At 45.4% G+C, this 23,166-nt stretch overlaps 3 protein-coding genes across 4 annotated transcripts; all 3 read right to left on the bottom strand.

Annotated features, from left to right (window-relative positions):
- Positions 1-259: 259 nt before the first annotated feature.
- On the bottom strand, positions 260-1,192 carry LOC121190703 (olfactory receptor 52N5-like; the record flags this gene model as incomplete). Its single annotated transcript, XM_041051654.1, has 1 exon — positions 260-1,192. A coding segment is annotated over exon 1 (933 nt), but the record flags the coding sequence as incomplete, so codon positions are not given.
- Positions 1,193-2,769: 1,577 nt separating this feature from the next.
- LOC121191149 (E3 ubiquitin-protein ligase TRIM39-like) lies at positions 2,770-6,374 on the bottom strand. Of its 2 annotated transcripts, none has more exons than XM_041052244.1 (2): positions 6,267-6,374; positions 2,770-5,892 (listed from the first exon to the last, which is right to left on the bottom strand). In XM_041052244.1, the coding sequence occupies exon 2, from the start codon at positions 5,881-5,883 to the stop codon at positions 4,201-4,203; it is 1,683 nt and encodes a 560-aa protein (XP_040908178.1). In that variant the 5' UTR covers positions 5,884-5,892; positions 6,267-6,374; the 3' UTR covers positions 2,770-4,200. The 2 variants fall into 2 exon arrangements, with proteins under 2 accessions (XP_040908178.1, XP_040908179.1); XM_041052245.1 differs by having other exon boundaries at positions 2,770-5,915; positions 6,267-6,355.
- Positions 6,375-10,773: 4,399 nt separating this feature from the next.
- LOC121191151 (neuronal acetylcholine receptor subunit alpha-10) lies at positions 10,774-19,417 on the bottom strand. Its single transcript, XM_041052246.1, has 7 exons — positions 19,360-19,417; positions 13,005-13,150; positions 12,764-12,918; positions 12,424-12,670; positions 12,057-12,342; positions 11,227-11,498; positions 10,774-10,965 (listed from the first exon to the last, which is right to left on the bottom strand). Exons 1-7 carry the CDS (start codon positions 19,415-19,417, stop codon positions 10,774-10,776), a joined length of 1,356 nt encoding a protein of 451 aa, XP_040908180.1.
- Between the last annotated feature and the right edge of the window lie 3,749 nt (positions 19,418-23,166).

The following is a 23,166-nucleotide window of genomic DNA, read 5'->3' as shown; positions in this document are numbered from 1 at the left end:
CTCAGTGTTCACTCTGTCTGACCTGAGATTTCTGTCTCTTATGTCAGTGAATGTCACAGAATCCTTTGCAGCCACAACATCTTTTGCTCAGAACATTTATTTACACATGTACAAACTATTATACTTTTAAGCAAAACGAGGATGTTTGACTGCAAAAATACATTCAGTTAATTATCCTCAGTTTATGGTTGTACGGGATTTATTTTAATCATTTTCCAAAAGAACATAAAAGAGGAAACATTTAATTTTTTCCTGATGGAAAACATTTTTTAGACTGAAACATTTCAAATAAAAATTTTCGTATCTCTTTGGACTGGACGCCATAAATAACGGGGTTGAGGCTTCCAGGGACAATGGTGAACAGGATGGCAGAAAGTTTCCTGTAGTCTGAGTACTGAGGGAAGCGATGCAGAGTAATGATGGTAGCTCCACTAAAGAGCATGATCAGATACACAACCAGGTGAGTGCTGCAGGTCTTCAGGGCTTTCCTGTTCAGAGACTTGTTCTTACTGGTCAGACAGACCACTGTGATCTTAGTGTAGGTGAGAACCATGCTGCCTATAGAAGCTGTGAGCAGCACCACAGTGAAAGTGAGGCCATAGATGTTATTGATTACCACACTCTCACAGGAGAGTTTAAAGAGTGAGGCGTTGTCACAGTAAGGATTCATAATCAGAGTCCTGCACCGGTTCAGCCGTATGGTCAGACCGAGCAGAATCCCCACCAAAACAAAGGCCACTCCCCAGGCAGACACTGTCAGCTTCATCACCATTCTGTTGGTCATTATGGCAGTGTAGCGCAGGGGATTACAGATGGCCACATATCTGTCAAAGGCCATGATCATCAGCACTGTGTGGGAAGTGGTGCCGAACAGTTGTGTGACAAAAGCTTGGACCACACATTCATAATAAGTGATGAGTCGTTCAGAGGGAGGCAGCAAGATGTCTGACAGCAGCCGGGGCAGAATGTGAGTACTTCCAATGATGTCACTGACAGACAGGTTGCAAAAGAGGAGGTACATGGGCTGGTGAAGGTTCCTGTCTATGATAATCAGAAGCGAAATGCCTAAATTCAAAACCATTATGACAATATAGGAAATTAATATCAAGGAAAAGACCATGTACATGGAATTCTTTGTGACCTTTAACCCCTCCATCTGGAGTGTGAAACTGTTGTAGGTGTAGTTTTCCATCAACCTGAAAGAACAAAGTGGACACTGAGTTCTTCTCAGCAATCTGGACATGAGACGCTCCATATATGTTAAATGACAAAATCAGCTGAACAACAAAACAACAGCAACAATAACACCTGCAAAGTTCAACATCTCCACATCCTGTGAGCACTTTAGGAAACGATGACAGTGCATTTGGAATAGAGAAATACCTGCTCTGTGACAGAGGGTCATCAGTCTTTAGTCTCCACCACAGGCAGGCAGTCCTGCTTTATTACAGATACACTTCTACCTCCGGGGACTCACCTGGTATTACATAATGTGTGACGCAACACTGAAGGATCAATGTGTCGGCCATCGCAACTGTCAGTAAGCAGCAAAACTGAACTTCCACAAACTACTTTATCCCTTTCACACTTATATTTCTAACAATTTTACAGAAGGTGTGAATGGCTTTGTTCGTATGAATTCAGGAACTCAAACTCAGTGAAAACACAGGGATACTTACGGGTTGAATCAGGCACATGTGGATCAACACAGGAGGCAAAACCAGGAGGCAAACACAGGCAGGAGGTCAGGAAGAGACATGACCACAGAGAGGACAACTGCAGGGACAAACTCAGCCTGGGCAACCGACAAACTGACTGGGGAACAGCGAAACTGGCAGCAGGTGATTCACATTAAGGTGGGACAATCAACAAGGCGGGAAACAAGACAAAGACAGGAAGTGCACTAGGAACAGACTCACAAGGGCCACAGCTACAAAAATAAAACAGGAAATGATGAAGCCAAGACTCAAGAAACCAAAACTAGAGAATGGTGTCCACAGGTGGACGTGCTCTCTTAGTGACCAGCTGATTAGTCTGCACTAAAGAATCAACGCAAACTCTCTGCTGTGAGAGTCAGAGGCGCCACATGTTCATCGCTACCTTGACCTTTGCACCTTTATATTTCACCTCACTTCATAAAGGAATCACTGCCAAAGTGTGTGTGAGTTTACAGGGAAGTCGACTCAAACCTGTGTGTGTGTGTGTGTTGTTATTGGGCTGTAATGAGTGTCCTGGAGGCCTCAGAGCTCCCAGGTGTGTCAGTGACCAGCAGGTAAATAGAATTAAAGCTGCAGTGAGGCGTTCAGGGGCCGACGGACAGGGAGCCGCTCAGCGTCTCCGGCCTGCAGACCGACCTTCTCACTTCACCTTCACACTTCTCTCTCTTCTTCCTCTGCAGGAAAGGTCAGGGTTCACCTGGGGTAGCTGCAGAGTTTTCTTGCTGTGGACCAAAGCGCAGTTTGTTGAGTCGTATGTAATCAGCAGCCAGAGGTTCATCATGTGTTGTTGTTGAAGTGAGGAGCCTGATCCCAGAAGAGTTTCCTGTGATGAAGCTCGGTGACTGGGCCTCTGTCTTTGCTCCCTCAGGGCTAATTACCATCGGAAACTGTTGATAAGTGTTTGGTTAGGAAGCGGCTCACAGCGGAGCTCATTAATGATGATGATTAACACTCATTAGTGGCTGCTGTGGTAACTGGATCACACACTGATGAAACTTCTGCAAATGTTTTGGCTCATTGTTCACAACAAAGTTTAATACACACAGGAAGCAGTTATCTTACTACTACTACAAGTCACAGTTATTTATCATAAAGTTATTATAACACAGTTATTTATTTATAATACAGACGAGGAAAGAAGCTGTTTTAGTATCTGGTTGTGGACGAAGCTGAAATGCACAACATGGTTACATCATTATTCGGCCAGAGACCCACAACCAGGCCAGGACTGTCAGAACACACAGCTGAGCCCAACGTTTACTGTATATCAAGTTGTATTTGTTTGTGAATCTGTTTTATTTTTTTATCTGTTTTTATTTCACTCTTACAGTCATCAGCAGTTCTGTCTCAGTTCAGTCCCTGTGAGCTAAAGCCTGTAGGAAAGGTCAAACACAAACTGATTGAAGTCCAAATAAGATTTTGATTGGATGCTTCAGCTAATGCTGTACCAGCTGGTACGCACTGAGTCTGGGGATTAAGGGCCCCTGCAGGTCTGGGGCCGGAGGGCAGTCCCCTGTCTTGCACAGACACCACTGGGCAGTGTTGATTGTGCAGCGTTAATGTTGGTGAATATGTAGAGAAGTGACTGACTGATCTAACTATTGGACGAGGACAGTGTGGCCTGGACTCATCAGTGCCACCTGCTGACGACTGGACTGAGCTGACACTGCAGTTCCCAGTATCCATCACTGGTTTTGAAGGTACAGGAAGTTAAAGGAAGACTCTACTCTGAACAGCTCAAAGCGCTGCCTGTGTCGGCCATGTTATTTTTAGCTGTTTATTTATTTATTTATTTTCAGAGACGTCTGTGGAACCACAGTTTCCATTAAACTGGATTAATGCCATTGGATTAAAGATTAAACATCTGTCTGAATCAGTCACAGTTTAGCTTCACATCCATGGCACGAGTGTTACACATGTGGGAGGAATCATGTGTGTTAACATGTTTGTGCTGAATGTGACTGCAGAGCACAGAGCTCGGTGTCCAGCAGGCGTTTAGCTCCACCTGCTGCCCATCTTTGCTATTGCAGTCCTCACCACATGCTCACACACCTGTCGTCACAGGTGTGGTGCTCAGGCCTGTGTTTGTCCTCAGCATTTCAGTCGTCTCACTCCAGAGTCCAGCAGACAGGTAAATGCACAAATATATTTCACACTTCAACCCAAAATATTTGCTTTAATTCATTTTAAAAACTTGACCATAACCTGAGAAGCACAAATTGCAGTTTTCAGTTTGCAGCCTAAACACATGATGATTTCTGTAAATATATTTCATTACTATTCAAACTATAAGTAGATGATCTGACACCCTGGGAAACAGACACTGCTCTTTTTCAGCCACACGAACAAACCGAAGCGAAGGGACACATGAAAGAATCAGGGCTTGACGCTGCACATCAGGACTGAGGATATCGCTCATGTCACATTTATTACGTTTAGATGACAGCACGTCTCTTTGGAGGAAGATCAGGTGGCTCTGATTCTACTCATCGAGGCAGACAGGAGTGATGATGAGTGGGGTGGTGTTTTTCCCGCCGGGACTGAAGAATGGGTAGAGTTTCTCAGTGAAGGAGCAGTCACTGAAGGAGTAGATATGGTCTGCATCATCAGCATTATAGAAGGAGACCACACCCCCCTCATAATCCACAAACACCCCGATCTTCTCGAGCTCCTCGTCATAGAGCTCGACTGGACGGTTAGCATGAGCGGTGTATTCTCCGTTCATCAGACCTATGGCCCAGTAACCCTGCCGGGGACTCAGTGGACCTTTTCCCTTCCTGTTGATGGACTCTCTGACCACTCCTAAATCCCACGCCGTCTTTTCCTTAACTTGAACCTCATAGTAAAATCTTCCTGACGAGAAGCTCTGCCTTCCTAAGACATTGCACAAATGAGAGAATCTGTCAGGATGGTCTCTGACGTTCTTCTTTATCTTACTGTACTTTACTTGTTTTCCATCCGCCGACACGATGAGTCTGGGATGTGCTGTCTGAGGATCAAGGGTCACATCCACCGCATAGTGCTGCACCTTCTTCAGCTCGGCCTCATTCAGCTCATCTATCATTTCATTCATCTGCTCCGCAGTCTCATCCAGCTGCTCATCAAATCTCGACAGAGCCGTTCTCACAGTCCCTTCATATAACGGTGGAGCTACGCTGACCCCTGTCCAGTCCTTGGTTGGTAGAGCAGCGTTTAGGGACACCAGACTTTGGAGGAAGTCCAGGTCATCTTCAGAGCTTGAGAGCTGCTCCATCTCAGCACCTCTCTTGGTCAGCTCAGAGATTTCCCACTCCAGCTCTGCGATCAAACCCTCGGCCTGTTCCTCGGCCGTTCTCTGCTTCTCTTCGACTGTCTCTGTGATTTCCTTCTGGTGTTCTTTCAGCAGCTGCCTCAGAGAGGTGAAGACTTTAACACCAGCTGTTTTCTCTCTGTCTGCATCATTTTTACTGAGCTCCACTGAGTGTTTGATCTCCTGAATCTTCATTTGTCTCTTCTGGATCATCTGCTGAATTCCAGCCTCGGTCTTCCCCAGCTCTGCCTTCTTTCCTTCATGTGCTTCCTTCAGAGGAACGACATCATGGGTCTTGTGGTCTATAACGGCACAGAGTGAGCAGACACACATCTGGTTGTCCTTGCAGAACAGCTCCAGGGGCTTTTTGTGCTTCTTGCAGATTCTGTTTTCCAGGTTCTCCACAGGATCGATCAGCTGATGTCTTTTCAGACCCGTCTCCGTCAGATGAGGCTCCAGGTGAGTCTCACAGTAGGAGGTCAGACACACCAGACAGGACTTCAGGGCCTTCAGTCTGGATCCAGTGCAGACGTCACAGGGAACTTCTCCTGGTTTGGAAACCTGTGGCTCTGAGCTGCTGCTGCTGGCTTCCTGTTGAGCTTCCCGCTCAGCTTCCTGCTCAGCTTCCCGCTCAGCTTCCTGTCTGAACTGAGCCACCATCTCAGAGATCAAAGTATTGACCCGCAGCTTAGGTCGTGTGCGGAAAACCTCTTTACACATGGGACACTGACAATGGACTTTAATGTCCCAGTGTGAGGTGATGCACGTCTTACAGAAGTTGTGTCCACATGGTGTAGCGACTGGATCGACGAACACATCCAGACAGATGGAGCACAGAAACTGATCCTCAGTCAGCCTGCAGCTGGCAGCAGCCATGTCCACGCGCTGAGAACAAAGTGTGAGAAAACCTTTGTTTAAAAATATTAAAGAGAGAACGGGAACAGGTTGAGTTGTGAAGTTGTTGGTAGAAGGCAGACACACAAAGTTTTGTGTTAAAAGGCCTACAAATCCTCCTCCTGCAGAAATGTTCAGTGTCTCATCAAATTGTGAGAGATGGTTAATGTTCACGGGTCATTGTTCAGTCTGAGTCAAGCCTGATGTCCATTCATGTTGGACATGAGTTCCTGTCTCTCCCTGAGTACAGCTTTGTTAATGAAACGGTACAACACCAACAGCTGCGACACAGAATCCAGCATGGAAACAGCATTTAAAGCCACGAACAGGTGTCACCGAGGATAAACACTGACACCTGCACTCACCTGTGTTTGGCACAGACTCTGCTCCTGAGAAAGCTGAATTTTTCCTCAGACACAAACAGACAGACCCGTCCTGACTCTGCTGTGGCTCTGACAGACTTTATTCTGACAACATGCAAAGTTTAAACTGGTCTTTTCACTCCAGTGCTGCTCCACCTCTGATCGCAGCTCGGTGGGCGAGGTTTCATCAGCATTGTGACAAACTCTTGGCATAATCTTCAACAAAGAATTTAAGGCACGAGTGGGCAAACTGTGGTTATTACAGAGCTTTCACTCTTTCTTTCTGTTTTAACTTTACTTTTTTATCTGCAGTTCGAATCTATTAAAAGTTTTAAGTGTCTGATAACAGTTTGATAACAGCTCTTGATTTAATCTCACTGCATGAACAAGGTACTGATGAAACTCAGACACTTTAAGGTAAGTGCAGTGCAAGAAAACACAACTATGAGGAACAAGGAAGTAGCAAATAATACGGAAGGATTCAGATAGTGTCGGGAAACAGAGCTGAAGTCTGGGAAAACAAACTGATAACAAACTTTTTTTTCTGTGAAATTAAAGAGTAAAAACAGAAAAAATAGCCATTATTTATATTACAGCCCCCAGACCTTAAACTCACTGTGAAACTAAAAGAATTAAAATAATAATGACCAGGATCCTCATTAAAGAGCCATCTACGTCTGTATGTTATATTACTACATTACTTTGTTGTAGTTTTCTCTGGTTTTTCCCGTTTGGACAACAGAGCCATGATTCCTTTCACAGACAGTGTCTCATCACTTCGGCTGGACTGAGCTTCAGCCTCCAGCTGCAGCTGCAGCAGATCAGCACAGATGTGACTGTGTCACCGAGCTGTGCTTCACCTGAACCTCCACACGCAGCCGAGTGCAGCTGAGATGGAAGAAAACTGTGTTTTCAGATCATTTCTTTTATCATTTCAGTTTTTCTATTGCAGGATAAGATTTATACTTTTAATTGACAATATATTTATAATCTTGAGCACAGAGGATGTCTCTACATCCACAGTCTGCTGATATCTTCAGTGTTTCTCTGTCTTGGCTGCTGTCGGCTCCTACACACTGATTTAAGTTTGGCTGCCTGTTGGAGAAGAAGCACAGGGGGAATGTCCACACCCACACCCACTCCCACAGTACCAGGAACAGGAACCACGGGGGCTGATGAACCGGCTGGTGATGAACTGCGACTGTCGCACCTGTTCACCTGAAGAACAGGTTCAGGAAACTTCTCTGAAACACTCTCCTGCTCCTTCGAAAAGAAAAGAGGAACATGTTGTATAATCGACCACAATACAAGAAGCACACGAGCTGCCACCTCAGAGGTGACGCTGCTGACAGTTTCACCTGATCTGACCTGTCCAAGTCAGACTCAGCTACAGACTCAGCTACAGACTCAGATACAGACTCAGACACAGACTCAGCTACAGACTCAGCTACAGACTCAGACACAGACTCAGATACAGACTCAGACTCAGCTACAGACTCAGCTACAAACTCAGCTACAGACTCAGAAACAGACTCAGATACAGACTCAGACTCAGCTACAGACTCAGCTACAGACACAGATACAGACTCAGCTACAGACTCAGCTACAGACTCAGACACAGACTCAGCTACAGACTCAGACACAGACTCAGATACAGACTCAGACTCAGCTACAGACTCAGATACAGACTCAGACTCAGCTACAGACTCAGCTACAGACACAGATACAGACTCAGACACAGATACAGACTCAGACACAGACTCAGACTCAGCTACAGACTCAGATACAGACTCAAATACAGACTCAGCTACAGACTCAGCTACAGACTCAGATACAGACTCAGATACAGACTCAGCTACAGACTCAGACTCAGCTACAGACTCAGATACAGACTCAGATACAGACTCAGCTACAGACTCAGATACAGACTCAGCTACAGACTCAGACTCAGCTACAGACTCAGCTACAGACTCAGCTATAGACTCAGATACAGACTCAGATACAGACTCAGACACAGACTCAGCTACAGACTCAGCTACAGACTCAAATACAGACTCAGCTACAGACTCAGCTACAGACTCAGCTACAGACTCAGATACAGACTCAGACTCAGACTCAGATACAGACTCAGCTACAGACTCAGCTACAGACTCAGACTCAGCTACAGACTCAGACTCAGCTACAGACTCAGCTACAGACTCAGACACAGACTCAGCTACAGACTCAGATACAGACTCAGACTCAGCTACAGACTCAGCTACAGACTCAGACTCAGCTACAGACTCAGCTACAGACTCAGACACAGACTCAGCTACAGACTCAGACTCAGCTACAGACTCAGCTACAGACACAGATACAGACTCAGACACAGACTCAGCTACAGACTCAGCTACAGACTCAAATACAGACTCAGCTACAGACTCAGCTACAGACTCAGCTACAGACTCAGATACAGACTCAGATACAAACTCAGCTACAGACTCAGATACAGACTCAGCTACAGACTCAGACTCAGCTACAGACTCAGCTATAGACTCAGATACAGACTCAGACACAGACTCAGATACAGACTCAGATACAGACTCAGACACAGACTCAGCTACAGACTCAGATACAGACTCAGCTACAGACTCAGCTACAGACTCAGATACAGACTCAGACACAGACTCAGCTACAGACTCAGCTACAGACTCAGCTACAAACTCAGATACAGACTCAGACTCAGACTCAGCTACAGACTCAGATACAGACTCAGATACAGACTCAGACTCAGCTACAGACTCAGATACAGACTCAGCTACAGACTCAGATACAGACTCAGACACAGACTCAGACTCAGCTACAGATTCAGATACAGACTCAGATACAGACTCAGATACAGACTCAGACTCAGACTCAGCTACAGACTCAGACACAGACTCAGCTACAGACTCAGATACAGACTCAGATACAGACTCAGATACAGACAAGCAGCTCCTGATTCCAGTCATTTGGTTCAGTTCAAAGATTCGTGGTCGTTGTGTAGTTTATGTAGTTCGTGTAGTATTTGTGTAGTTCTGTGGTTTTGTTGGTCGTTGACCTGCTTTTAACTTAACGCACAGACAGAAGACAAGCTCGTCCTCCTGACTGGGACAGTGACAGCGCCACCTGCTGCAGACACACCAGACTGCAGCTCAGACACATGTCTGACTCTGATGCGTTTGATGGGTTGCTGACACCTGATCGCCGCCCGGACACCCATCTGCCTCGTTCTCTACGAGGAAAATGATAATAAGAAGAAACACAAAATGAAAGATTTCTGAAAACAAAGCTGTTAGTTAATATGAAGAGTTTATTGTGTTTTATGGCATTAACTGTGTTTCATGTGTGAATATTTCTTCTGACAAATGTTTGGACCAATTAAATGGAGACGCTCGTTTGATCGTTCTTCATCTGAGCCAAGAAATGACCGCACTAAATATTGTTTTTAAGATTTTTGGAGTTGTTTACTCTTTTTAAACAGACAACAGGCGACATACATTTCATCCTATTTGATTCATTCAATAAATAAAGATATAAAGCAGGTCTGAAGATCAGATCAGATCTCTGCTCTCTTCCTCCTGCTCGGTTTTATTTCCCTGTTTGACTTTTCTCTTTGCTGAATCGCCACCTCCACTTTGAAGACTTGATCTGGGAATACAGAAATATTTCACATTTTAAAGACAGTGCTTAAACATGAACTGATACGTGATTTCAGTGAGATTTACACGTTTAAGAAAATCCTGCATGCAAAAAAAAAGAGTTCTCAAAAAACATACATATAAAAAAATGACACAAACATAATGTTGTAAAAACTGTGACAGAGACACGTGTTGTGTGTTTGTGTGTGTGGGTACAGATCTGAGTTCAGTGAGGTTCACTCAGTCACTGAATGCTGTGTTTGTCTCTTAAATATTCAATATTCTTCTTTCAAATCCAATTTTGCTTCAAACGTGAAAAAAGGTGAAACCAGAAAGAAACGGTTTGATTTGTGATCATGAATAATTCGGTTCATTTGTGCAGAAATGGATTTTCTACGGAAACAAAAATTCCTGCTCGGCTTTTTGGCAAATCATGAAGCGTCTGATGCACGTGTTTCTGGAGACGTGACGTATGATAAAAATTATTTTACATGAGATAAAAAAAAACATAAAACAAATGTTTCAATGCAACTGGGCAATAAATTGCAACACAAAGGGTCACGTCAACTGAAGCAGCTGAGACGTGATGACAAACCGCTCCGTCTGTCCACACTCCATCTGTCCACACTCCGTCTGTCCACACTCCATCTGTCCACACTCCGTCTGTCCACACTCCTTTCGTGTGGTTGACCAGGTGGGGAGTACGTTAACGACAGGTTGATGGACTGAGCCTTTAAAGTCATCTGAACTTTAATTTGAACTGAAAATGAAGATTTGATTTTAGACTCAATGGGAAGTTAAATCATTTTCTCATTGCCTCCCCACCCCGATTCTGTGAAGCCAGATCTCCATCAGATGGCTTTTCCAAGGATGAGGATGCTCATGAAGAAGACCATGATGAAGAACAGCCACATGAAGAAGCGATCCATGACCTTGGCGACCTTCCTCCACTCCCCGATGCGCAGCTGCGCCGCTCGCTGGTCCTGGTATGAATTGGCAATGTACTCAATGTTCTTGCTGAGTCCTTGGTGCTGGCAAACACACTGGGTTTTCACTAAGATCTCCCTCCTGTTCTCCCTGGCTCCACCTCCTCCTTCACCTCCTACGCCTTTCTTTTCCTCCACGTGCTCTCCTCCTCCTCCTCCTCTTCCTCCTCCACTGTCTGACTCCTCTCTTTGCTCCTCATGTCCACCAGCAGCTCCTTCCTCCTCCGAGTGGTCGATGGTCACAAACAGATCCTCCTTCCAGTCTGTCTGGTTGGTCAGGTCCTCTTCCACCCTCCCTCCCCAGGCCTGTCCGTTCACGTCCCAGTTTGGTCCTCTGGGGTTGCCGCCATTGGTCGATGGGGCTTCGGACTCGTCCTGAGACAGAGGGTGTTTCCTGGCCGAGGTCCCAGCGAGACAGTTGTCTCCCACCTCGTAGACAAAGCAGATGCGTGCGAGGTAGTTGAGGATGAAGCGCTCGGCCCATGCTGGCACAGGACGAGCCTCTGGGCCGCAGTGGTGTATGTTCATGATGAAGATGGTGAGCGCTGTTGAAGCGGTGACCATCGTCATGGTAGCAATGTAGTACTTTCCTGTTGAAAAAGGAAACTCAGGATCAAGTAGAGGCTCAAAACACACGTATGTTAAATCTACAAAGTTCATCAAAGACAAACTCATCATCTAACAACACACATTGTATTTCACATTATTTCTGTTTTTGATTGTTTTGGCACCGGATGAACTGAATTTGGATCCGAGCTCCTCGGGCTGAGAACAAACAGGAGAGCGTGTTGAATCTGTCAGTACAGTGCCATCGTGTCTGCAGTTTGATAAACTGTTTCCTGTTCCCGCTCACAGCCTGTCTGCACACCTGTTCCACCTGGTATTTTACCAGTCTCTTTCTACAAGAAGCTGTACCTGCTTCTTCTTCTTCTGCTGCCTCTCACTGTTACTGGTCACTCTGCCAGGAAATAATAAGAAATCAAGGATAAACAGAACAGGAAGATCTAAGGTCTAGGTAACATCTTAGCCCCTGGTCCAAGCCCAGGTGGACGTCTGACAGGATGCAGGACTCAAACAGACACAGTGCTGTCAGGAACACTAAGCTCCTGTGGTATGATACACATGCATGGACTCCTCAGTCGGCCCACCTATCAGAGGGACGCTCTCAGAGGGCGGCATGCTCTCAGCCACCAGCAGCTGAAACACGGTGAGGGCCAGCAGCACCGTCACACCCAGAGAAACCTTTTCACCCGAGTCAGCCGGCAGGTAGAAGCCCAGCGGAGCCAGAAAGGAGATCATCATGCAGGGGATGAGGAGGTTGAAGATGTAGAAGGAGGCACGTCTCTTCAGGTGGAGGGTGAAGGTGATGTCCGGGTACGGGTCTGAGCAGCAGCCATACAGGATGACATTCTTCTTGGCTGGCATTCCCAGAACCTAGTTCAGAAAAAAAGATTTTTGATTCAAAGAACTGACCAACAACTTCTCAGCGAACACATGGACAAGGTAACAACTCACCTCCCACTCCACATTGGGGACAAAGTCGGCCAGGTCAGCACTGTCCAAGGCATTGAACAAGTCCATCTGGTTTCCGTTGTGAGTCCAGGAGCCAAAGGTCAGGTGACACTGCTGCACATCAAAGGGAAAGAAGGCCACGTCCACGGAGCAGGAGCTTTTGGTGATGGCCGGCTGGTCCCACATGACCTGACCGTCGTTACGGAGAACCACGTTGGTCTCCATGGAGCTGGAGAACTCGTCGTCTGCACTGGGGTGGAGACGGAGGTGGTGACTCAGTGTCACTGCCAGTTAATCAGAGACCACACCAGTGTCCTGCAGCTGGGCAGGAAGCCACACCTACCTGTTATACAGAACAATATCAGGTCTCCATACGTAGCTGCTGGGTATGCGGATGGTGTCCAGACCGTCGTAGTCCTCCTTCTTCCAGGTGAGGTAGGCGTCCATCCACACCTGGCGGATCCACAGGTAGGTGGTCAGGATCTGATTCCGCTCATCCTGGTGAAAGTAAAACATCCAGCATAGATTCATCAGTGTGAGCATGAATCCGCACAGCGTGAAGGTCTGGATCGGGCTGTGGTTACCATGTCGATGATCTGGGACAGAGTGATCTGCAGCGTGACGTTGATGATGTGGTCGGTGTCCTCCACCGGCCGCAGGGCGTTAGTGTAGTTAGAGAACAAATCATTCAGCAGCTTCTGAGCGAAGCGACCGTGGGCGGCCGAGCAAACTGGAGAACAGGGGGCAATGGAGAGAGAGAGAGAGAGAAAGAGAGAAAGAGAGAGAGAGAGAGAGAGAGAGAGAGAGAGAGAGAGAGAGAGAGAGAGAGAGGTTAAATCAAGCAGCAGGACATGAAGGTGACAGCGTTGATCAGAGCTCACTCCTCCTCCTGACCTTTTCTCTGCCGCCACCTTCAGGACAAACCTGACATTTTTAGCTCGGCCACTGGTGAGAAACAGTTCAGTCATCAGGACTGTGGCTGGATACAGAAAGTCCGTTTTTTGTTTGATTGAACATTTTAAAACAATTTAATGGACATCCTTTTTTATTTCTTTCCATTTTAAACTTTCAAATATAAGGGAAGTTTTTTTGTGATTTAATTTTTTTTTATTTACTTGTTTAATGTGAATTCTTAACATTTTCTTATCGTGAATATTATGAGTTTGTGTACAGTCATTTTCTCTGCTGCTTTCTTCTCAGTAAATCCATCTTACACACACACACACACACACACACACACACACACACACACACACACACACACACACACAGGAAATCCACATTTCCCAGTTCAATTAACCTGGTTATCTCCTCAGGTTTTACACATTAATCAGAAAACAGCAGCAGACTGATAATTCCTTTAAATCCTGTCCCAGCTAATGATGATGATGATGATGATGATGATGATGATGATGGAGGTGAACTTAAAGGATACTTCCACTGGTCTGTGCAGTACTGTTTGCACATTTCTCTGAAATGAAACAACAGAAAGCAGATTTCAAAATGTTTTTAACGTGGATCAGAGTCGTTTCTTATATATTCAGTATTTTCAGCCCAGTAACAAACAGACCGTTGATGTTGGATGATTCTCACTTATTTTCCAGTTGTAACATCCACATGTGGAAACCTCTGTGTGGGAAGGGTCTGGTTTGTTGATATAAAGCGTTTATTCAGGAGATTCAGACAGTAAATCCAGGGACAGAGTGAGAGGAAGGGAAATCATGAAACAGAGACACCAAAGCAGAATCAAAGCGGAATGGAACGGGTTCGTGGACGTCACACGGTAAAGACAACAGATCAGCTTCACCGTGCTAATTTCAGCCCCAGTAACATTATGACAGTCAAAAGACAAACACAGTTGAAGTTTTTATGAGAGTCTGGAGTTTGGACTGAGGCTCAGCGTCCACACAGGTCTGATCAGATCAGAGGCGAACGATAAAATGAGATCTGAAGAACAGAATCATATTTTATGTTCTCTAATGTTCGTATGGGATGAACACGCTGTGAGTCAGAGCAGATAAAGCCGAGGATACATCTCAACCATCAGGCCGATAGCAGCAGACAAAGCTTCGTCTTCAGTCCAGTAACCATATAAGTAAGCAGAGAATCGCCTGGAACGGCCAACACTTCAGCTGTGTAAATTGTGTATGAAGTCTGTTAACGACAAAGACTTTGCTATCAGCTGCAGTCAGTCGTCTGCAGGCAGCCGTGGAACGAAGTTCAGTCGCCAGAGAAACATCCTGTAAGGTCAGAGTCTAACACTTCACTGGCTGTCGCCTCTTCACCAAACCTGCAGTGCTTCAGTGTTTGGTCCGAGGATGCTGCAGTGTCTCAGTTTTAGATCCGTGTTACTGGATTAATGAAGTGTGAGAACATGAAGTGTTGGCACTGGTTTCAGACCTACAGTCCACACAAGAGATAAAAGACAGTAGATAAAAATAAAACCTGAAGGTGACGACAGAAAGATGAATCGACCTGCAGCCTCTTGGTCCGTGATGCTTTTCTGAAACACATATTTGTCCAAATATAAGATTTTTTTTGTATTATACTCAAAGACAGTGGAAACAGGGGTTGTTGTGTTATGATAAGCTAAGTCCGGTTAGCATCAAGCTCTGATGCAGCAGCAGTGAGGAAGCAGAGCAGAGGGTGGTGGATGAGGATGCCCCACACCTCCAGCCTGCGTCCACAGCTGCAGCAGCAGACGCTGCGGACAGGCTGCAGCTCAGAGATGCATCACTCCTCCATAACCCTCTCCAAAATAATCACACAAAACCTCTCTGTGTGATCCAACCTGCAGCCACAGGAAACACTCTCAACACTCATCAACAAGGACAGAGAGACCGATAAGTAAGAGGAGACATTAAAGACGAGTATAAACAGTCCTAATCACACAGACACACACAGAGGTTTGACAACGTGCCTTGCACAAAAAAGGAAGTGTGCAAAAACATGGTCCGCTCACTGACCTTCAGATAAGAAGAAAATAATATATTAAAAACTTCTAACGTGACAGAGAGAGAGGGAGGGTTTGAGTGTTAACGTCCTTTGTACATAAATGGAAATGTGGACATGAAGTTCTGAATCTGTCAGACAGACGGAAACAAGAGGACGTCTCACTGTGAGAACCGAATAAAGACTTTGCCACTGTTGGTTTGCCTGTACACGTTCAAGCAAACAAGCTAAATGAGGTAAATTAAGATGTTTCAGTTGAATCTGATCATCCAGCAGAAGAACCTGAAGTCTGCAGTGACAACAGTCTGTCTGTCCCTCTGTCCAACACCTTCATCCCAGGCAAGACGTCCTAACAGCTGCAGGCCAGATTTCCATTAAATCTGACAGTGTATATACAGACTGGTGACAAATGAAAGTAATATCCAACACACATTGTCATAGACTGTCTCCATAAGACTACATGTGGACTCTCCTGGACGGACAGGACACCGTTCTTCCAAAACATATTCCCTTATTTGGTGTTTTGATGATTGTGGTGGAGAACGCTTTTATCAACCCAACAGTCTCTCTAAGGCCCACTGGAGACACTTAACAGAACCACTGTATTGTCAAGAACCTCCTCAATGACCACTAGAACCTCCTAAAGGAGCCTGATGGTGGAGGAAAGTATCCCATAGATGTTCCCACTAGAACCCAGGAACTTTCTCAGCGGCTGCAAGAATGCTCCAATACTAAACAATTATTAGATCCACCTAAAAGACCTCCAGAATGTCCTCTGTGGCCACAAGAACCCCAGCACTCCCAACTGAAACCCCCCACAGCACAACTAGAACCACCTTAAGGACCCCTCAGATTTATCTGGTGACCCTTTGGAGGAGCCAGATCCTTAGGTTGGGAACCACAGGACTGAACTGCTGAAAGCTGATATACTGGTGATATGCAGGTAGGATTTTAAACACAGGACACTTCACTGAGTGTTGTGTTCCTACTTTCACCAAACTTTGACCAACAAGCACGTCTGACCAACGACCAGTGGACCTGCTGCCTGTGGCTCAGCAGTAACGAGACAGTTAAAATCCTGAAGTCTCTCTGTAAATCGACCTGCAGCTCCACCTCTTATTGTCTCTGTCCATTGTTCAAATGTCTTTGTGGTCCGCTGAGCAGACGAGTCAGCACTTTGTCTGACAGCATCACCTCACTGAGGAGGTAGAGTGTTAGCGCTAACAGCTCTGAGAGCGAGCCAGCTGGCACACACAGTGTTTCCATCATCTCAGAGGACAGTTCGTTCACAACTATAACCACAGCCCACCTGAGCCTGAGCCTGACACTGAGCCTGACACTGAGCCTGAGTCTGAGCCTGACACTGAGCCTGAGCCCGACACTGAGCCTGAGCCTTACACTGAGCCCGACACTGAGCCTGAGTCTGAGCCTGAGCCTGAGCCTGACACTGAGTCTGAGTCTGAGCCTGAGCCTAACTGACACTGAGCCTGAGTCTGAGCCTGAGCCTGAGCCTGACACTGAGTCTGAGTCTGAGCCTGACTCTGAGCCTGAGTCTGAGCCTGAGCCTTACACTGAGCCTGAGCCTGACACTGACTCTGAGCCTGAGCCTGACTCTGAGTCTGAGTCTGAGCCTGAGCCTAACTGACTCTGAGCCTGAGTCTGAGCCTGACTCTGAGTCTGAGCCTGAGCCTGAGTCTGACCAGGTTTTCACCCTGAAATTGAATGATTTACATCACAGGGACACACACACACACACTGCAGCACATATTCTTTAACAGCATCACCAACATTGTTAATGTCATCGTCATCTTTTTCATCATCAGCCTGAACATCGCCATCATCGTCGTCGTTGTCGTCACCATCATCGTCACCATCATCGTCATGGTAACGAATGAGTCCATGCATCCTGCACAGTGCACAGATGGCCAGAATCACGTGCATCACAGCTAAGTGCAAAAAACAGATGAAGGCATGTTAAGTCAATAAGACCTATGCTGTTTGCGTGTTGTATGTCCTGCTGTGTGTGTGTGTGTGTGTGTGTGTGTGTGTGTGTGTGTGTGTGTGTGTGTGTGACTCCACAGCATGAAGCATCATCTTGTTCACATCCAGAGCCAGTTTCATGCGTGACTTTTAAATGTGAACACGCTTTTACTAATGATTTACCAGTTCCATTTACCGATTCCATCAGAATGAGGCGGCGTCTTTACAGAGTTTACAGCAACGAATGTTGCTGATTAATTGATTATCAATTGTTTCAGATCTGATTTACAAACTGCATGAAAATATAGGACACTGACAACATGACTAGCAGCTCTATAAAAACATTAGGTTTCATGTGTATTTTGGAGCTGAGAAGTTGCTAACAGTGTTCGGGACTGTGGGTCACTTCGGGCTGAGCTCAGTTACCATGCTGCTGTGTGTGTTTCAGATTCACCACGGCTGCGATCGGCCCCGGGGCCTTCACTCTGAAGTTGAAGATCCTGTCAGCTGAAGCAGCTGACAGGATCTTCACAGTGAACATGTGTGTGCGTCTGTTTCCAGCTCAAGTGTGTTTGGATTATCGGTGCTGTTTAACCTCTGGAGGTCACTCCTCCTCTTATCTGGGTGGACGCTGTGATGGACAGCTTTAATCCTCACAACCATCAAGGCTCAGTCTGCCTCCCCCGATTGTCCCAGCACCAACAGAACGCACACACACACACACACACACACACACACACACACACACACACACACACACACACACACACAGAGTCGAGTTTTCATCACTTCTGAGGACATTACAGTGACTAACATTCATTCCACCTGAACTCTCACAACAACCTCAACCCAGGTCCCCGCAGTGACTGTGTAAACAGACTGTCCCCACCTGTTACACTGACATGTTGTCCACCACAGAAAAAAAACCCGTCCACCAAACTAAAGGACAAACTTTGTCTGTTATCGCAGAGAGGGGGAGACGCGATGAAGGCAAACGTTTGGCAGACAATCAGACAGACAGACAGACAGACAGACAGACAGACAGAGACAGACAGACAGAGACAGACAGACAGACAGAGACAGACAGACAGACAGACAGCTGTTTGTGCAGCTGTTTTCTTCTGATCTGATACTGATGATGGTAAAAGTTTGGTTCAGTTTGGTGACGATCACAGAAAGTTGGTGTTGGTGGTGTTAACACATACAGAGCAGACCTTTTACAGTCCTTATTTCACACTGCATTCACTCATTCACCAGGTGATTCTTTCACAATAATAGCACGATTATTCGATGCGGCCTCTGAAGCACCACATCAGCCTCACATCTGTCCCTCATCCCTGACCTCCACCTCACGGCCGTAAAGTCCCGTCCTTATCACTCGGAGGCACAATGAATCCTGAACGCCCCCGTTCACGTCCGTGTTCAGGGAAAGAATGAACACATGAAGGTTTCTGATAAAGGCTGTGAGTTCAGATTTACTGTGTGTTTTACTCAGGGTTTGAAAACGATTGGTTTTCAGAAAAGAAGCTATTTGATTTTTAAATTCTGAGGATTTACTGCTTTTCTTAACCATAAATGATAAGAAGCATTTATCACAGTGAGCTATCTGTGTGTGTGTTTGGACAGTTGGTCATTAAAATCATTTCAATGCGTCACTCTGGACATTTTCAGTATTTTCCTAAATTCTATAGACAAAACAATGATTGGATATTTATCAGGAATATATCAGCATGCTAACAAAATCATCATTATCTGAAAAATAAATTAAAAAAAAGAAAACTCAGTTTAACTCCTGCTGCTTGTGAAAGGCAGAGGAATGAGGGGACAGCGGACTGAGTTCAGGTTCATGTTTGAAACCTGGTCACTGATCGATGACTTTGATCCTCAGTCTGAAGAAATGAGCAGGAATAAACCTAAAAGCTCTTATTTTGACAGGTCTGCTGTTTTAACTGGACGCTTTTCTTTAAGTTTTCACATTAAAAGTAGAAGCGAAGCTGAAAATCTCACCTGGAAGAAAAACGAGCAGCAGCAGAGACGCGATCGATCCGCTGCGGAGGAGCTTCATCCCGTTCTGATAACTCTTATCGATCCGGTAAAGTCAATCGATTACGGTGCTGTGATCACACAGCAGCCAACCTGCGACCGCCGAGCAGAGAGGATGAGGCACGCTGAGAGGGTGAGAGGGTGAGGGGGGGAGAGAGGGGGGGGGACGCCGTGTTTGCTGTAGTGCGGTGGTCTCTGATGTATGAGGTGTCATTAGTGCCACCTGCGCAGACAGACCGGAAGCTGAGAGCTTCCTGCTGTAAATTTAAACATGCAGAAAAACAAACGTTTTATTTAACACAGAGTTAAATCACGATCTTCAGATTATTTATCCAAACATTTTAACCTCTGTAATAAAGTGACAGCTTCAGAACAAGCTTCCACTTCATGACCAAATCGATTCTGTGATGCTCCAACATCAGTGCATCGATTTAGTGAAGTGAGAGTTGTGATGCAAAGCGTCACGTTGATAGAGAGGAACAGCTGAAACGTTAGGTGAAGAAGAATGAAACGGTTTCTCCACAGAGCTCCTGCCTCTGAGCGCCGGCTGCCTCTCGCATGCATCTCCTTAAAACCACATTAGCTTGTTCAGCAGGTTAATAATTAAGGCACAGGTACGACCACCTGTCTGATTCGTTTGTAACAGGAACCAAAATCTGCTCGTACCTCCAACACATCAGGTGACAACTACTTAACTCCCCCATCAGCCAACACACACCTTCCCCCCTCACCCCTGTCTTCACCCAGCACCCGCTGTTGTCTAAAGTTTCAACGCTTGTGTCCATGAATTATAGATTCAGTCAGAAACAGCAGATACACAGAAAGTGTAAAACTTCTTTCCAAGCTGTTTGTGATGCTGCGTTTTGAAACTGGAGTAACAACCTGAAATGAACGCAGATTATGTTTTTGAATGTAACGTTTGAAGCCAAAGCGAGTGGAGAAGCTCTGTGGATGGAAATCCACACCCGTCACCACCGTCGGTCTGTCCAACAGCTATCAGATGACATTCATGGTCCACAGAGGACGAATCCTACACACTTTGGGTTTGTTAAGATACAAATCTTAACTGTATGTAAAGTTTCCTGTACTGAAAACACAGAAAATCTGTTTTGTTCAGATTATTACTGTCACAGGGAGACCCCGTACCCTGACACACTCTCTCACTCTTTTTATCAGAATGTCGATCCTGCTGTGAACTGTTGGTGGTGATGTGTGTGGTATGAACATTTGGATGAAGGGGTGAAGAAGAGAAGAGGCATTGTGATTGTGTATTTGATTTGTTGAATTTAAATTGTGTTCACCTGTCTCCTTTGTTGCACTTCTCCCTCTGTCAGACCAGGAACAGCCAAACCTGGGCTGGAGCGGTCCATTTGGTTAAATAGGGGGGTTCACAGGGGAAGAAACCAAGTGTGGTAGAGTGGGAGGGGTGTTTTGTCTTTTGTGGTGGAATGACCAGTATCAGTGTCTTGTTTAAAAAGAAACACGTGTTTTTATAGTACGTGTCAGTAAACTTCTGTTTGTTAACATGATATTTGATATTGTTATTATTGTAAGTGTGCTGGAAGAGATAATTGTTTTTGATCTCTGAGAAGGTGCAGTCCACCAGTATAAAAGTGAAGAGGCTGTGATGGCCGGGGGCCAGAGAAGAGAAACGCGGCTCCTGAACGCGGCTCCTGAACGCGGCTCCTGAACGCGGCTCCTGAACGCGGCTCCGAGCTTTAAGGGTATCCATTGAGGCAGTTTAGAGTGAATACTTTTGTTGTGTATTATTTTGATTCTTCTTGAGAAATTAGTTTTTTTTCTTTTTACTTTTCTCTTTCTGGTGGGCCCAATGTGAATTTTTACTGTGGAGTTTCTGAGCAAGACTCTAATTTTGACAAATAAAATGGAACTGGGAATTTCCAGACTGCCCCAACTCATTGTTTTATACCGGGTTTCTCGGCCACTTTCATAATTACTGTGGTAGTTTGAGGGTATTTGAACCTTTTTGTTTTGTGTGCTATGCAGCTTCATACTGTAAGTTTCAGCTCTCTGTTCAAAATCTGTTTGTCAGCAACAATATTACATATATATTTAAAAAACAAAACAAAAAAACAAACAGGTAATGGTGTCTGGTGTGAAATCCAGTTCCACAGGCTGCATCTGCTGTGGACACACAGAGATGATGATATCTGACTCTACAGGCCTCCTCTAAATGTCAGACTGCTCCTTTAAGATAATGTCAGCATCATAATTCACTGAAGACGACATGATGATGAACTTTGAAGCATCTTCCTCTACAGTTTGCACATTTATCTTCTTCTCTTTGTGTTTTTTTATCATCAACAACCAGTCGAAGGTCACAGAGAACATTTTCTCCATTTGTTATCGGGACACTGTCACCTTTGACCTCTGGTGCTGTTGTGCAGCAGTATATGGAACGAGACACACTCATCGTGAGCAGCTTCTAATCACAGAGTCTGATGAATAAATGATAAATGACAAAGTTTGAAAAGTAAAGTGAGGACACGAAGAGGAGATTAACGGATTAGCAGAAAATAAATTGGCTGACAGACACAGTGGTGATGGAGTCAAAGAGTCAGAACCTAAACACCTGCCTCTTTTCTTTTTAATGCAGCTTCATCTTCCTGTTTGATCTGGTTGCTTTCAGTTCTACAAACTCACAAATCTGAAATATAAAGATTTCAGTGAGGGGAGGAAAACAAACCGGAGATAAAACTAAAACTACAAAATCCAGTTTATCAAGTTTGTCTTTGTTTTCTATTTCTAAACGTAAGTTTCATCTGTTATCATAAACACAAACACATACAATAATAGGATTTTATCTTTCATAAGAAGATATCAGAGTTTCCATGTTCTCCCTGTGCCTGTGTGGGTTCTCTCCAGCAGAGCTTCAGACTTCCCAGCTGGCTTTGTTTTTTTTTTTTTTAAAGCTTTTGTTGAGTGAACTTGAAGGCAACTGAAGGTTAATTGAGTTGGGACACAGCTGTCGGCCAATTCTTTAAATCCTCCTGGAAATAAAAGTAAGAGCCTTTCAGGTGGGCCGGGGGCCAAAGCTGGACTGAACCGGCCAACAGAAACCAGTCATGGAGCCAAACTTTAACAACACACACTGGTACTGGGAGCAGATGCTTCTGAGGGTGCTCTCACACCAAACCTGGTTAGTCCAGATTAAATGAGCTCTGGTGCATTCTGATCTGATCTGAGATCTCACCTGACGACAAGTCTTACTCTGTGAGTTTAACCTAAACAGTTTCTGTGAAGTGTCTGAGCAGACAGGACCGTCCTCAGGTCCTGCTTATTTTCTTTCTCCCACCAGGCAAACGTGACCAGTGGGAGGAGGGAATGTTGTCACCTGACTTTTACTGAAGCATTTTGGTCTGAAAATTTACTTTGATCTGAAAACACAACAAATTTAACAGGTCGTCCACTTTTCAGACCAAATCCGTATCCTACTTATAAACATTTACAGGGAGCTCTTCACATGGTAACTACATGGTGCCTGATGGATCATTTACACAGAAAACACAACATGATTATCTTCAATTATCAGAACAGGCTATTTGTAAAACTGTAGTTTGGGCTGATCAGCATCCGCAGGAAAAGAAAACAGGAGGAAGGAGGATGCGGTGTCACCTGAGTTGCCACTAGAGGATGTCAGAGAGTTTCAGATGAGACAGCTGGAAACGTGGGCACGTTTCAAACACACAGGCAGTGCAGGAGGGAGACGGACTGACAGTGGTGATGATGGTGACACAGCTGGTGCCGATG

Source organism: Toxotes jaculatrix, chromosome 12, assembly GCF_017976425.1.
Source record: "Toxotes jaculatrix isolate fToxJac2 chromosome 12, fToxJac2.pri, whole genome shotgun sequence".
NCBI lineage: Eukaryota > Metazoa > Chordata > Actinopteri > Toxotidae > Toxotes > Toxotes jaculatrix.
Note: the sequence above shows the minus strand (reverse complement) of the source record. Positions and strands in the feature narration are given on the sequence as shown.

Excerpts from the sequence above, each read along its gene's own strand:
- LOC121191151 (XM_041052246.1), bottom strand. The coding sequence starts at position 19,417 with ATGAAGCTCCTCCGCAGCGGATCGATCGCGTCTCTGCTGCTGCTCGTT. Across the intron at positions 12,671-12,763 it reads GATATTGTTCTGTATAACAG|TGCAGACGACGAGTTCTCCA; the intron begins GTAGGTGTGGCT and ends TCTCCACCCCAG. Across the intron at positions 12,343-12,423 it reads TCCCCAATGTGGAGTGGGAG|GTTCTGGGAATGCCAGCCAA; the intron begins GTGAGTTGTTAC and ends TTTCTGAACTAG.
- LOC121191149 (XM_041052244.1), bottom strand. The coding sequence starts at position 5,883 with ATGGCTGCTGCCAGCTGCAGGCTGACTGAGGATCAGTTTCTGTGCTCC.